Genomic DNA, 15,830 nt, shown 5'->3' on the forward strand with positions numbered 1-15,830 from the left:
CCATATGTGAGCTTCAGCTTTACCGCAAGAAGTAAAGCTAGAATGACATAAAGAATAAACATTTCACCACCTTAAACCAACTACAATAGCAATGCACTTGCAATATTGAGAAAACAAAGGGAATGCCAGAGAGAAACAACATTCCAGCTGAGAAGCTTTGACCCGAGGGATTAATTATTTACGAATTTTTAGGCATTTGCAAATACAGAGCAATCTTGAACACGGCAGATGAAAGATAAGACATAACATGTCAGCATGTAAGGTCCAGATATCACTCCACAGTAACATCAGTCTAAAAAGCCAAATTCGTAGATTTTTTTTGTTTTACCTTTTCGATGTCATGGTCTGTTTTTGAGGTCTTTAGGATTAAGTCCCTGTCAAATTACGAGTGTACAAGTCTTCTCCCATATAAATTAGGATTAGAGTGCATATCACTGTTGTAATAACTACCCAAAAGTCATACTTAAGTAAAAGTAAAGATACCATGTTAAAATTTAACTTTAGTGAAAGTGAACGTCACAATTATGAATAGCAATTGAGAAAAAGTCTTACAGTGTCAGATATAAAATGTACTAAAATGTATGTAAAAGTAACAAGAATAATGTTTTTTATTTTTCTTGCAATAAATGTACATAACATCAAAGTAACAAAAAGTACCAGAAATAGTATTTATATATAGTATACTATAGGTTGACTGATTATCGGCCTGGGTGATTATCAGATACAATATTCTGCATTTTTCTGCATCTTTTTTTTTTTTTTTTTTTTATCCAATAGCCAATAATACAAATTTAGAATGTGCTACTTTGGCTCTGATGCAGCAAGTAATCTGCAAAGTAACTAGAAACTAAAGTTACTAAATAAATGTCAAGTATAAAGTACAATATTTGCCTCCAGATGTAGTGAAGTGGAAGTATAAAGTAACAGAAAATTGAAAAACTCAAGTTAAGTGCCTCAGAATTGTACTTCAGTTCAGTACGTGACACACTCAAATGTACTTAGTTACTTTCCATCACTGTTAGTTATGTATTAAGGATACAGATGTACCTAAGTATTAGAGCAGTGATTGTGCCTGTGTCAATAAGAGAGAATAATTAAATGTAATTAAAATATTCAACATTTTCCTGATTGTTTAAAGTCTCCACTTTGGAGATACAAAACCCAAATCATGAGGTAGTAAAACTCTCACTTCAAACCATCATACTGTAAAAGCCAGTCTTTAATATGGTGAAAACATTTAGACTGGTTAAATATAAACTTGAGTTATTTTCCGCTCCTTCACCTTGTCCTTACATAAATACCATCACTTGATATTAGAAGTTACAGAAAAATAAAGTTACAGAAATCAGACAGTGCTCCTGAATTTCACAACATTCAACATTCAAATTTTAACAAGGCTGTACATGGTTATCCATTTAAAAAAGAGATTTGTCTAAGGGAACATCACATATGTTCATCTATCCCAGTTATCAGAAACTTGTCAGTTGCAGTTGTTGTAATGTAGTTTCTTTACTGGAGTTGATATATCATATTTTTACGTATTTTTCATTCCCATTCATGCATTAATGAAGCCACAACTTCACAAAATACTGTCAACACCTGTACCAGCAAAACATTAGATGTGGCAAGAGATGACTTTTAAAAACTGTTATTGGCTTTGCAGTGCTGAGAAGCTGCTGCAATACTCAGTGATGGTGAAAACATTACAGCGGGTACAAACTAGGGTGTCAGAGTTCACAGGTCTAGATGCGTGTGAGGAAGCCCAGATTGAGGCTAGCAGGGATCTGGATGGTCTCCAGAGCCACAGAGGAGGGTGTGAAAATGAAGGTGATGGAAAAGATCTTCTTGGCATCCATCATTAGGGTGGTTGACTCTACTCTGTCTTTTAAAAGCTCCTAAAATGTACAAAGTAAAAAGGAGATATAGTGAGAGAAGAGACATGACTGCGTTCTTGTTCACTCATGAATTTCCTGCTACTCACTCTAACAGTTGCGATGAAAGTCGTTGGTACTCGCTCTTCAAATTCAATCACCGGGGTGTACAAGGTCAAGACCTTTACAATCTGTTAAGACAAACAAACAACGATCAAAGCACCAACAACACATCATGTTTACAACTCAAGAGGTCTGAAAATTGATGACGGACCTGTGCTGTGGTGAGAGCAGTACACATGCTGCAAATAGCTTGGGCGTCTGCCTCAGTCTTCTTCTTGATCTGCAAAAGCTGCGCAGCCTGTATGAGAGGCTCCAGTGTCTCCTTGGCACCACAGTCTATCAAGTCCCTCTCCATCAGCCACTCCTCCAGCTGCCAAACATTGTACCTGAAGCCAGAGGCAACAAACAATTCAGACTGAGCCAGGGAACTGTCTAAAAAAGGTCCAACCTGACATCTGTTCTGTAAAACCACAGTAAGTGTTGAATGAAAACACTGCTGCTTGTATGACAAAGCAAACTATTTACTGCAAGTTTACAGTTAATTAAATATAAACATACGATACACTGTACACTGTCCAAGATTAGCTCATCAGCCACCTTTAAAGCAACATTGTATAACTTTTAACTTGAAAATAACAGCTTCATAATCATGTGGATGGTACAGTGTCTTGTAATAGGGTGAATGGTGTCTCTGTCTCAGCCACTACGGCCCCGTCACTTGTTTCTGCACTATATAACTTCAGTGAAGAGGTAGGATCACAGCGTTTCATACATATTTATGTTAATATAGAAGCTTTCAACACATAACATTTTTATGACATAATGAGTTCTGTTTGTAGGTAGCACCTATATTTCATCTGAAAAACTGTTACAGAGCTGATTTTATGACAGTGGTGTTGCACTCGGAAACTGTGGGGGGCGCCAAATCACACACAAATTCTGATTCTACATATACAAACACAACTATTTACACAACTAAGAAAACCCTAAGCATATCCCCTGCGCATGATGTTTTTATGTCTGCTCATTTAAAACATTATCTGCGGTTTCTTTAGTTTGAAGTATTAACTTTCTCCATCTAATTTGCCACAATATTTTGAAAGTGAATAATTACCTGGAGGTTTTATAGCAATCACGCTAGTCTCAGAGATAAAGTCTGAGAAAGCATGCTTGACATCAGTTCCTCGGTCCAAACTCTTCTGTCCCTATAATTTTATTGTATGAAGTATAATAGCAACAGTCCAATGAACATTTTGTGCTTTACCTGATCTGCAGGCCTTTGCTCCAAGAGCACATGTCCTTCCGCAACAGTAGATGGTTGAGTGTGACTGCGCAGATGTTGTAAAACTGCTGCTTGACAACCTGTTTAATGAGGTCTGGGTCTATCCCGTGTTGACTCATGGTGGTGTGGAATTGGCTAATGCGCTGCAGGAGGACTTCAACTGTCACCCCCTCCTCTGGGTAACTGGTGCTTCTCTTCCTCAGGCCTGTCGGTTTGGACCCCAGAACACCCTGGATGGACTCGTGCTCCAGCATGCTTGCCACTACACACGAGACACAAATCGAGGAAAAATACATTTCATGTGGTTCTGCTATGGTTATGATATTTATTATATTAAGTCAGATTATGTGTCCTCACCAATCAGAGGCTGCAGCATATCTTCCATGCATTTGATGAGCTGGCGGTAAATTTGGATGGCAAGATCACCCAAAACCTGCTGGTACTCTGACAGTTCAAAGTTGGTCAGGCAGTGCTCATTCTGCTTGGGAGTGTTTTGCTTCATGACGATCTGAAGTATAAAGAGTTTGAACAGACATCCCTCATTAGTAAAGTACAACTATAAACTTAACTCTGACATCAGAGCTTTCTCAAGTTTACCTCGTCTCCACTGTACTGCTTCAGACAGTGCATTAATCTGCATGTGTTGGCCAGCCAGAAAGACACCACCTCAAAATCATTTCCTTTCCTCTGTTGAAACAGTGTACACATTAATTCAAAATAAACACATTAGCTATCTTATTTATATAGATCAAAGTTAAATACCACACCTTAATGACCCCTTTGACAGTGGTGATAGTGGAATTGAGCAGAGCACTGACTCTCTGATCATCATTCACGTTGTCTGCATATCGTAGGCACATGAAGATGATGTAAGCCGGAAGTCCAGGAACAAAGCTGACTGCTACACCACGAGGCTTCAGTTCTGAGAAGAATACAACATTTTTTTTAAATCCTCAAATACAGTGCTCTTTATCTATCATAAATGTTCGCATGCAAATCCAACAGATCAGAGGTGGATTTATTTGAGAAAAAACAGGTAAAACCTACCTGTGACCACACTCTTAAGCAAGCGGCTTACGTCACCCTGCCTGTACTCCAACATGCCCTTGTACTCTTTCTCCTTGCGGGTAATGTTCACTGCTCTTAGTGGGGCACTCGTCAAAGAAGGGTTACTCTTTTGCTGAGCATTCGCTAGACACAACATAAGAAATCACAGGATTAAAGGTGTGCTGAGGTCATCTAGGAAGTACAATGAATGGACAGACAATGCCATACCTTCAAAATCTTCAACTGTTTTGATGTAAAATTTAAGTTGTTTTTTCAACTTGCGCATGGATTTGTCTTGTTTCTCTTGCTGCTCCATGAGTTCCTAAAATGGTGTAAACAATCCAGATCAGTGTGAGGACAAAACTTTCATTAACCTAACAAAAGTGTTCATTTTTAAAGAAAATATGTTTTTGCATAGTAGAAACTCTTAAAAATTAATTAAAATATAAAAAACACTCTCCTTACCTTTCTGTTTTTAAATTACTGTACAATTTTTGCTTTTCTTTGCTGATGCAATATCAAGTTTCCTAAAAGATTAACATTCAATCTTGTTTTAAAGTACAAAGTCAACTATAGGGGGGCCCTTTCAAAGGTACAGATCCGGTATTCTGCAGAGAAATCTAAATAATTACAGTCATAATAACTAATAAAAGTCAAAGTGACAGATTTGGCAGACCTACCAGGTTCTCATTGGTTAGCCGTGTGATCTCATGCTTCAGGCTCGCCTCAATGCGGGCATCTTCTGACAAGAGGAGGCTCTGGGCAAGCATCTTTTGCTGTTTCTCCTTTTCATCCTTCAGCTTGTTAACATCCTCAAGCAGCTTCCTATACTTCTCACTGTAAACACGTTCCTGCTCCTGCATCTGGCACTCCAAAACTCTGGGGAATGAACGCATAGTATTCAATTTAAAATGGCATGTACATGCTTGAATGTACCCACAAACTGCATAATCTTATTTCACTACCTATTGGTCTCCTTCAAGCCTTCATAAGCCAGCCACAGCTCTCCATCTTCATTCAAAGTATGGATGTCAGTGGACCTAAGAATAGAAAGAGAGAATTTAACACTTAGCTGTACCACCTAACGGATTTAAACAAGAATAAGAGGCACATGATCTCACCTGTCAACTTCTTGAAAGGAGGGAATATCAAGATCCAGTTTCACACCTTCCCCGAGCGCAGAGTCCTAGTGAACAGAAATGGAGGATAAATTAAATCATGGTGTTGTCAAATGTCTGTTGCTTTAAATGTAAAAAACTGAAATTTGAAAAAATTTGAACCCAATAAATGTAATTATGTAATTTATTTTCTCACCTTATGTTTCAGAGCCTCCTGACGGACCATATGTGATCGGAGGAGCAGCACTTCCTCTTTTCTCATTTCCAGCTCCTCATTGGAAGAACTGAGTTGATCCAGCAGGATGTTGTAGGGCATAGAGCCGGGGGCAGGGGGCATCATTTCACTGTCCTCACTGGTCAGAGACTTCCTCAGCTCATCTAGATCCTGCTTTAACTTCTTGTTCTCAGACTGCAGTTCTTGTCGCTGCATTAAGACATTTAGAGAAACAAACAAAACAAATATATGGGAATTTTTGTTGATCATCATAGTTCGATTTTGTCATTTAGTACAATGCAAATATGATTTACCACAGAAAACAGTTTCAAAGTGTCTTATTGCAATAAATCTTTGTGGACATCTCTTTTTTGGGATGTCGAATCTTAGTTCGATCCAAATTTTGGATGGACTGGATATCTGACCCATCATACCTTCAGCCTTTCCAAGTCCAGCTCTGCTCTGCCAACACTTTTCTGCTCCTCCGCCTCCTTTTTAGAAAGAAATTTAAAAAATAAAAAATAAATAGCTATTAGCTTATAAACACAAAACGCTTCAGTCTGCTTAGCATGGAGACTAGTGTTTCAGTTCATACTTTGGCCTTTTCTTGTTGGGCTTCTTCTTTGGTATCCAGCTGCTGCCATAGTGATTGTTTGTCCTGCTCCAGTTCCTTCACTCTTCTCTGGAGCTTCAGAAGGACGGGCAGATCCACCGTCGCCTGGGTCTCATCCTAACAAAACACAGCAAGCACTGGCTGGTGATTCTCTACATAAACTAGCTAGAATGCTGCACTAATAGGATTATAACATGGACAAGATCAGAAAAAAATCTTCCCACAGCCTCTCACAAAGGAGTGAGTGTCCAGTTCTCTGCAAAAATCAACTCACATCAAGAAATATCTCAATTTTTATTTCCTTTTGTGTGCTACTAATCAAATAATTCTCATAGGCTGTAAAACACCCTTCTTAACAGGAACCCAACTATCAAAGAAATTACGTGATTATTCACAGTGAACATTATACAGTGAGCAATGAGTCAATTCTGATAATGCACTGTGATACTGTGTCATTTTCTACATTACCTCTGTTTGAATAGGGCTGTCGTCTCCCTCAGAAGAGCCTAAGCTCTGACTAAACTCAGACGAGTTACTGCTGTAGCTGGAATCTGTCCTCTTGTGACCAGATTTGCTTGAACTCTGGTTGGGTGTGAGTAAAACACAAGTTATATAAGGAATAAGTAGCCAGATCTAAATCATCATATGAGACACAGGTACAGGTGGGTAAATGAACATCATAATATAAGTGAGTCTGGTTTGTGAAACTATCATGAAATTCTGGGATGTATGAAATGAAAATATGTCAAAACTGAAGCGTTCCTCACAGTGTTTTGATCCATCTCTTCCTTCAGGTCTCTGTGCCGCTCCTCCAGATGCAGGTGTTCACTCAGCAGACTCTGGTAGCGAGAGCGTTCTTCGGCTAGGCTCCTCTCTATTTGTTTTGTATTCGAGTCATTCGTTTTAATGTCTGGAACAAAACAGTTTTGTTTTACTCATTCATTCTTAATCAAACCATTACTTAGTAACTGTGGAGGTGTGAGGTTAGCTGCCAACCTGTCAGCTGTTGGGCTTGTTCCAGGATTACTTTGTTCAGTTCATCTTTCTCACTGTTCAACAAGCTGTTCTTCATATTAAGCTCTTCTACCACCTGATTGTGAGAAGAGGGTAAATCATCTGTTATCATAATCATATTGAGGTTCTAGAAACTGAAACAGTGAAGCATAATAACTAACCAAGTTCATATACTGAGTACTGGATGAGTTGAAATTACAGGCTCCTATTTTGCATTTTATTCTTTCCCTTTGCATTTCAAGTGTTTCCCCATAAATTCTATCGTTAGTGTACTCCACAGGTGACCATGTTGATTTATGAAACCTAACACCTACATGCAAGGTTGCGGCATTCTTTCCAGAATGTTTTGGAAAAGCAAAATTAATTGGCTGTACGGCTAAGTGTGGAAAATAACAGTTTGTCATGTGAGGTACAACATAATTTTCAATAAATGCCATAGAGGGTACTTGTAGATCTCCATCAAGTCATTATTCCATCAATTACCATTCTCGAAAATTAAATAAATGTTTTATGTAGAAACATGGGATTTTAAGTTGGGACACATTACATGAAGTGTAGTAGACCTACCTGTTGTGTCTGCTCCTTATAGACCTTTGTCTGCTCTTCCAGGTCGTCTTTCTCCCTACGGGTGTTTTCCAGCTCGTGCTGAAGGAAGGTGAGTTGCTGCAGCAACGAGGGAACTGTCTCTGCCTTGGCTCTGGCCTCCTGCTCTGATCTACGAAGGTTTTGGATCTCTCTGCTCTGCTTCTCTCTCTCAACAGAAAAGGTCTTCTCCACAGCATTCAGCCTCTCACTGAGCTCTCTGTTTTCTTTGTGCTGCAGGGGAGGAAACACACACATGCTGAGCATGTGATATGACAACTCCCAATGACCCAATGTTTCTCCAGTAGACTCCAGAGTAAACAACTAAGACAGACAAAACCAGATATCCATACTCAGACAATACTTACCTGCTCATTTATCTTGTGCTGCAACTGCATAATCTTGTTCTCCATTCCAAAGTTGAGCTTCTTGAAATGCTCCACAGAGCGTGCCTCAACTTTCAGCTTCTTTAAGTCCTTCTTGGCCCTCATGCGACGTACACAGCTCTGCAGCAGTATAATGGCTGCCACAGTGCGTCTGTAATGCTGCCTAGCCAGGCAGCCCCTCATCCATTTCTGAATGACCACAGCCTTTTGCTCAAACATCAACTGTGAAAAGAAAGACACACATAAAATATCATGTTTAAACATTGAAAGTGTGACTGAGTTTATTTCATGCTGTAGCTGACAAAAAGTAAACATGGACCCAAGCCTTTGCCCCATTTAATCTAAAAGTGTTTTTTGAGGCCAACAAATCAGGATAAATATTTTCAGTCTCTAATATGACTTAATCATTAAGAATCCAGCCGACAATCAAGGCTTAGGAAGTGCAAAAACAATTACATCCAAGAAGCACTAATTCCTGTTTTGTTGGTGGCACCTATGAAATTGAGTTTTGGTAATTGTTATATTCAACTATCAAGTTCTTCTATGGATTGATAAAAAATTCTTTAAATCCCTTAGACACTCCTGGAAACAAACTCCAAAGAAAAAATTTAAACTAAATTCAAGGCAATTTGGACAGTGCTTTTTGTAATTATGTTCATAAAATCTCATATTTGACTACAAAACCTTCCACTAAAGGAGACCTTACAAGTGTGAAATTGTAACTTATTTAATTTCTAAAAGCCTTCAAATTTGTATCAATCATGGCATTACCTTATGGTACTGCTGTTTAGCCATGTAGGCCCTCAAGAAGCACTGAATAGTGATAGCTGCAGAGCGCTGCTGCTGGTAGTGTCTCCTGGTCGCCCACTTACGAACATTCCTCTGAATGACAACAGCTGCTCTGGTCCATCGCAGAAACTTAACATAACTGACAAGAAAAAATAAACATGTAAGATATATACAAGAGCAACATGGTAGTATTCTGCTGTTATTGAATGTCTCCACTTACCTGCGTGCCTGGTGACCCCGTACATGTCTCTGTATTGTGATCGCAGACTCCCTCATCCTCAGGTATTTTTTGCGGGCCAGCCAGCAGCGGATAGTCTTCTGGATGCGGACACATGCCATACGCAGCTTATCAGAACGCAGCTTCTCCAGGTAAGCCACCTGACCAGCCCTGAAGAAGATCTTGTTCTTGCCAAACTGATACTTATCTTGGTCCTAAGAGCAAAAAAGAAAATATACAGCACTATATATTTACACACATATACTATAAATAATTACAAATATTTTTTTAATTGAAATATTGACAGACCTCTATAAGTTTTCCCAGGAGATTTTTGCAGGTTTGTTTTCTATCATGAAGCACATCCTTTTGCTTCATGAGGACCCGATAACGGCTAAAGAATTCCTGATAGGTCCATCTATAATATTCAAATAAATAAGACAATTTGGATACATAATTTTCTATATATAGTAAAGATACAATGTATAAAACTGCACATGGCCCTGTGCTCTGTATCAGGTGTGGATGCTGATATTCTACCTAGATGGGAAGCCTGCAGCTGAGATCCGGATTGTTTCAAGGACTCCACATGCTCGGAGCTGCTGCATTGCCCTCACAGGGTCCAAGCTTCATGAGCGATGACAGACAAAAACGCACAAAAAAATTACTAATCATCTATCTGTGCTTGTTGCAATAATTGTGTGAAACAGCAGAGTGAAATTTTCCAGCTCACGTGAACGAAGCTTTATCATCATTTGGCTTGACGCAGCGCACGTAGTGAGGAGTTGTTGCATTTAGTGTGTCCATCAACAGATGTAAAGACTGTCTGAACTGAGTGAAAGGACAAAGATAAATGCATGATTAATGAGTAAGTATGAAAATGCATGAAATGGGCTTGAACATTTGGTTTACATGTCCAATATCAATACATTACTTAAAAGGCAACTAAACCTGTCCAGCTTAAAAAACATTCAATTAAAAAAATCTATATTTCTCCACATAATTGTTTTTAAACAGAGTTTTTCCAAATGTTTCATGACAATGAGAATTGTAACTGTGGGATATAGCTAAGTTTCACCAACATGAAATGTCATGTTCTTCTCACCTGCAGTCCAACAGTCTTCTTACTATCTCTCTGAGCCTGACCAGCTCTTCCAGTGACACTGGTACGCTTGTTAGTTGAACTTGGCGCCTTCTCATCATCTTCAAACAGCTTCAGCAGCAAATCAAACTGGAAAGATTATTTTTTTTAGAGATCAAAGTGACAAAACACAATATTATCATTAAACAGCAGGTGGCAGTGTTTTCAATTTGAAATTGGAAAAAGTGGGTGTACTTCCTCCAATAGTTGTGGTTAAACAATTCGAGGGTGTGTGCCCAGGCACTTGCAACACAAAATGTAGTTTGCAGTCATTTACGTTTAGTTAAGGAGGTGTTGACATTGGATTCTTTCAACCACAACAAAGAGAGAGGAAGGACTAGGAAGTGAAAATATAATAAACCATTTATAAACAATTTCACCTTGCTGTTTTTCAGCACATTTATCTGCTCCTCATTGACCGTGTCCTTGTTTTTCTCCAGGAAACCCTCACACTGGTACTCCACCTAGGCACAAAGGACCAGGTCACACAGTGCTCTTTGACTGGAATAGTAAAGGTCACATACTTCATCTAGAGTATGAAGTAGAATGGTTACTCTTGCTCAAATAATTTGAATCATCAAACATTTTTGGTAAAGGTACATACATCTGACTATGCAGAGAAAGTAATTACAGTTTCACATTTGACTCTCTTGGTGCTCATCATGAGAAAACATGAGTCATTCGTCCATTTCCTGACCACTAAGACACAACCCCCGCCACAGCACATACAAATATGTTTCACCTTGTCTGCAAAGTGGTGGATGATGAAAGCTCTATTTGACATCCTGGGTTTATCAAAGTGAGCATTCTGCTTCAGGAGGGTGTTGTACATTTTCTGAGCCCATGAGTCGTCAGAGCCTTTGGGCATCTATGGAGAGAGGAAGCGCTGACACATCAGTTAGTCATGGCCTTACTCATAACCTCCAAATATAGTGCAGTGGTGGAGATTTCTCCAGTGGAAAGTAGCTGAAGAAAAAGATGGAATTTTACCTTGCACTCTTCATCCAAAAGGTCCAGAACACCCAGCTTGGCCTCAATGAGATTAATGCATGGCTGGTTGTCGTAGAAGTCAATCAATGTCCAGGGGATCCCCTCTTTCATGTACTCATCTTGTTCCAGTTTGAAGACATGCTGGAGGGAGCGATAGCTGATAATGATAAATGTGTACATTGTGACTCCAGAATGAATGGGTCGAACAGGAAAAGACACATACCTGGTTGAACTGTTGTTGAAGCTTTTCATTGGCATAATTGATGCAAAACTGTTCAAAGCTGTTGACATCAAATGTTTCAAACCTGAGGAAAAATATATGTGTAAAATGAAAACAACATCTGGTTGTCCCGGGAACATAAAAGGAAAAACTAAAAACCTGAGAATAATAACATACCCGTAAATATCCAGCACACCAATGAAGGAGTGTTGTTTGGCTGCAGATTTTAAGGCAACATTAATATTGTCCACAATCCTGCTGAAGAGTCTGGCATAGATGTGTTTAGCGAGGGCATCTCTGCCATTGACCGCATTTATTTTGGAGACAGACTTGACATAGGTTTCTGTGGTTGTCTTGAGTTTCCTGTGACATAACCAGTGGGCCATTTCTTCACAGGGCACCCCCATCAACTCACAGAACACGTTCAAGTGGATGTTATCCGGCTGGAAATACATTACGAATAATTATCTTGTACAGGTTACAAATCCCAAATATAGTATTGTTACAAGTTAAACAAACTTGCAAAATTAAATATTTCTTTGTCAATGTTTACCGAGATGCTGCATCTGTCTGCTGATTGATCTTTCACTTCCACGTTGCTAAGATGGAGAATAGCTGCCAGAATTTGGTAAATTGACATTTGATCAGTTTCTCCAATACCTACAAAGCAAAGAAAGCAATAAATAGATAAGTGATGATCAACTACATCAAAAGTCAATCCAAAAACAGAAAAACGTTCATTCAACATGTAAATGCAAGCCTTATTGAAATGCATCCAACACTCACCTAACAGTAAGAAAGCCTTCCTGGTATTGCACAGCTCTTTGGCATCATCCACCCCGTCTATGATTGGGCTCTGACCCTGGTTAGTATAGTGGAAGTCATCTGCGCAACCTTCAGACAGTAATCAAATAAACTGTTGTCTGAAATAAACTGTCTGTTACAACTGCTTTTGCAACTCTATTTCAATTGATTCCTAATGCTCTTAAAATGACAATTGGTATTTCGGTGACTCTCATACCTAACTTGAAGGTTTTGAACTCTGGTAAATGTGAGGAGGCACACAGCTGGTAGAATATATGGTAGTTCCTTTCCCCGTGGGCCTGAAAGTAGTGCAAACCAAAGTCTAATACACAAATACTGTGAACAGTACTTCAATAAAATTGATAGCTCTTATGACTGCAGATGAACTCTAAGCACATTGCTAAACCCTGGCTTACACTGAAATCATCAAATCTGAGACGATTGCTTAACAAAACCAACATGTTGCCATCTTTTTAAGCCATGGGCCCGGCAGGCAGGCAAAACTGTGAGTTGTTCATGCTGTTTGTTATTACGTTGCTAAGATACACATGTTACATGTTACACAGACATGAAAGTGTTTTAAATCAATTAACTACCATGAGAAACACTAGATAAAATGCTTGAAAGGGCCACATTCAAACACTGAGTGTAGTCACTTTTAAGGCATGCAAGTTAAATCCATTTCAGGAAATTTACCTGAAAGACAACTCTAGACTTTTCCAGCAAGTAGGTTCTCACGTTTGCCCCAATTATACAATGCTTCTTGTCAAACCCAATCTCAATGTACTTCCCGAAGCGACTGCTGTTGTCATTCCTTGTTGTCTTGGCGTTCCCAAGGGCCTAGACAAAACACACAAAAAGGCTTTCAGTAACCTTTGACACTTTATAATTGTGTCCTAATTTTGTCTGCAGTGTTAAATGTTACCTCCATGATGGGGCTGGAGGCAAGGACTCGCTCCTCAACATTGGCCTCCCCAGAGGAGCAGCTGACTGTGGCAAAGTAACGCATAGCGTACTTTGCAGAGACAGTTTTGCCAGCTCCGGACTCTCCACTCACGATGATGGATTGGTTTCTTTCATCTCTGTGTGAAAAGATGTGATGACATACATCCCAAGTATCAGCCAAAAAACATTAAGAGTATCAGCTTATAAGAAAATTAACATTTCATTAGATTTAACGTGTAGGGAGGAGGTTACAAAACCTGGCCATCTGTTTGTATGCTTCCTCTGCTACTGCAAATATATGGGGGTCCATGTCTCCCATGTTCTGCCCACTGTAGGCGCTGATGATGTCAGCTTCATAGATCGGCAGGCTCTCATAAGGATTAATGGCTACCAGGACAATTCCTAAATACCACCAGAAGAATGAAAATAAATGTATGTTATACGACATGGAGTCGAATTAAATAAATAACAAACACTGTTATTTGCACTATTATTCCAAAATTCATGTAACACACTTTAGTGTGTGCTCCTTTAAGAGCAGCCTATGCCACAATTATCAGCATGATGTACCGTAGATTATGTCAGCGTGTACAGTGAGCAGGGCTCCAAAGTCTACAGCGACATTGATAATGTGAGTCAAAGGAGATGAAGCTCCTTACCACAGTATGTGTAAATCAACCTGGAGTCCACAAAACGCACTTTCAGGTTGTGTAGCACTGCCGGCTCATGGAGATAGCTGAGAGCTGTGAGGTCATTCTCCCCCACCAGGATGTTTGGGTTTCTTAGTGGGGGCAAGTTGTTGGTTTTGGGATCTATTTTGTACTCCACCTCCTGAAATAGACACAAGAGCTACAGTGTGAGCCTGAAGATAGTAAGTTGCAAAACAAAAAAGAGATCAAAATAGGTGGTTAGAAACAAAAACCTTATATACTTCATGTTTCAGCTAACTAGCGAACACTGAGCTTGGCTTGTTCACTCTTGATAATGCGTTGACCTTATTTCCATACCTGAAGTGCAAGCCCAAACTCGACATCACAGCTGCCAGCAGCCACAGCTTTCAGCCTAGCTGTTAATACATTTTCGTATATCAGTCGGCCTATTGTGAACCAAGGAAATAACACTGGCTTCCTGCTTTTAAAGCTCTGCAGAGGTGCACAGAGGCACAAGGTATTGGTCTTGCTTGGCAATCTATGTGCATTTACCAAACATCCCAACTGCCTCCAATCACCCCACACAGATTTATGAGGCTCCATTGCCAGTACTCTTCCAGAGAAATGTGTGCATGGCTCTCTGACAGTACATCACACACCCATTTCCACCTCAGTGCTTCTATGTGTGTGTGTGTGTGTGTGTGTGTGTGTGTGTGTGTGTTGTATTTCCCTGTCTCACCGTGCCATCATCCAGCTGCAGAGTCAGCGTCAAGTCGCCGGGTGTGTAATCTTTGATAAGCTCTGCTGACTTCCACACCTCGGCTGCATCTGGGAGCCATACACGGGCATACTGATGGACACAGAGGGGGACACCAGGTCAGAGCCATTCAACCATTAACACAGTCTTTAACAAAACCACAGCAACACAGTAGCAGTGACATGTACCTCAGGAAAATGTCAGGATAGCTTAACTTGAAGCCAGCAGACAACAGTCATGCGTATAATGTGATACGGGGTATTATAAGTGGCACAACTATTTTAAAAAGCAGCACATTAAGATTTTAAATCCACCAAAGTTGTTAAGTAGACATTTGTGACAAGCAGAAGTAAACTGTCATTGTTAACAGATTAATTAGCAACAAGTTAACTAACGCTAGCTTGAGAAAACCGTTGAATGAGCTGGACAACCGACGCAGACTCCTTTAATAAAGTTACCTTGGAGTAAAGTTCAGAAGCTGCCATGTCTTATAATTCGCTCCGTGACCCTTCAGAAACTTCCTCTGCCCGCAGAAAGAAGAGGGAACATTTTTCCGGAGTTTTAGAGGAGAATACAGGAACTTTTCTGGGCTCCTCTCCTGGGCTCGCTTCTTTGCGCTCAGATGAAGGAACTTCAACTGCTGCTTCAACAGTTCTCAGTCAGCTGCGCGAGCCCCGACACGTTCTGCTCTCTTGCATCTTGCGTGCCTCCCAGCGGCCAACGTGCGCATGTCAACTAGCCCGCGTGAGGACAAGGCTGTGACGGTGCAGTGGAGTATTTGAGTAACTGTACTTAGTTACATTCCACCACTTGTCAGAATTACTGGCATGACACAACATGTGCAATTTAAAAAAATAAAAATCTGTGTTTGTTTGTTTGTTTGTTTGTTTTATCCAATTCCTGTCAAAACGATATCAATAAATTAAAACAATTAAATTCAGTATCAGAATCAGAAACAGATTTATCATCAAGAAGGATTTTACACCAAGGAGGAATTTGTCTTGGTGAATAAGGTGCATGCATTGAAGACAATAAACAATAAACAAACAGTGACTATTATATATACATTATAGAATAAAGAATATAAACAAACAGAGACATAAGTGTGACATGATAAAAAAAAACAG

General features: G+C 39.7%; 1 protein-coding gene across 1 annotated transcript; it reads right to left on the reverse strand.

The window, feature by feature from the left end:
- Positions 1 to 722: 722 nt before the first annotated feature.
- On the reverse strand, positions 723 to 15,188 carry LOC115586439 (unconventional myosin-Va-like). The gene is made up of 40 exons (XM_030425505.1): positions 15,162 to 15,188; positions 14,686 to 14,796; positions 13,956 to 14,127; positions 13,554 to 13,698; positions 13,277 to 13,433; positions 13,048 to 13,191; positions 12,569 to 12,650; positions 12,334 to 12,441; positions 12,101 to 12,207; positions 11,725 to 11,990; positions 11,551 to 11,632; positions 11,328 to 11,468; positions 11,080 to 11,205; positions 10,718 to 10,801; positions 10,302 to 10,427; positions 9,930 to 10,027; positions 9,737 to 9,823; positions 9,506 to 9,614; positions 9,200 to 9,411; positions 8,962 to 9,118; positions 8,173 to 8,412; positions 7,790 to 8,038; positions 7,205 to 7,298; positions 6,976 to 7,118; positions 6,677 to 6,790; positions 6,191 to 6,325; positions 6,030 to 6,086; positions 5,578 to 5,805; positions 5,385 to 5,449; positions 5,229 to 5,303; positions 4,944 to 5,142; positions 4,492 to 4,585; positions 4,264 to 4,407; positions 3,984 to 4,138; positions 3,814 to 3,903; positions 3,574 to 3,724; positions 3,199 to 3,478; positions 2,146 to 2,320; positions 1,982 to 2,062; positions 723 to 1,895 (listed from the first exon to the last, which is right to left on the reverse strand). The coding sequence occupies exons 1-40, from the start codon at positions 15,186 to 15,188 to the stop codon at positions 1,743 to 1,745; spliced, it is 5,463 nt and encodes a 1,820-aa protein (XP_030281365.1). The 3' UTR covers positions 723 to 1,742.
- Positions 15,189 to 15,830: the final 642 nt, after the last annotated feature.

This window comes from Sparus aurata, chromosome 8 (assembly GCF_900880675.1).
Source record: "Sparus aurata chromosome 8, fSpaAur1.1, whole genome shotgun sequence".
NCBI lineage: Eukaryota > Metazoa > Chordata > Actinopteri > Spariformes > Sparidae > Sparus > Sparus aurata.

Excerpts from the sequence above, each read along its gene's own strand:
- LOC115586439 (XM_030425505.1), bottom strand. The coding sequence starts at position 15,188 with ATGGCAGCTTCTGAACTTTACTCCAAG. Across the intron at positions 12,651-13,047 it reads AGTCTAGAGTTGTCTTTCAG|GCCCACGGGGAAAGGAACTA; the intron begins GTAAATTTCCTG and ends CACTACTTTCAG. Across the intron at positions 3,479-3,573 it reads TATGCTGCAGCCTCTGATTG|TGGCAAGCATGCTGGAGCAC; the intron begins GTGAGGACACAT and ends TCTCGTGTGTAG.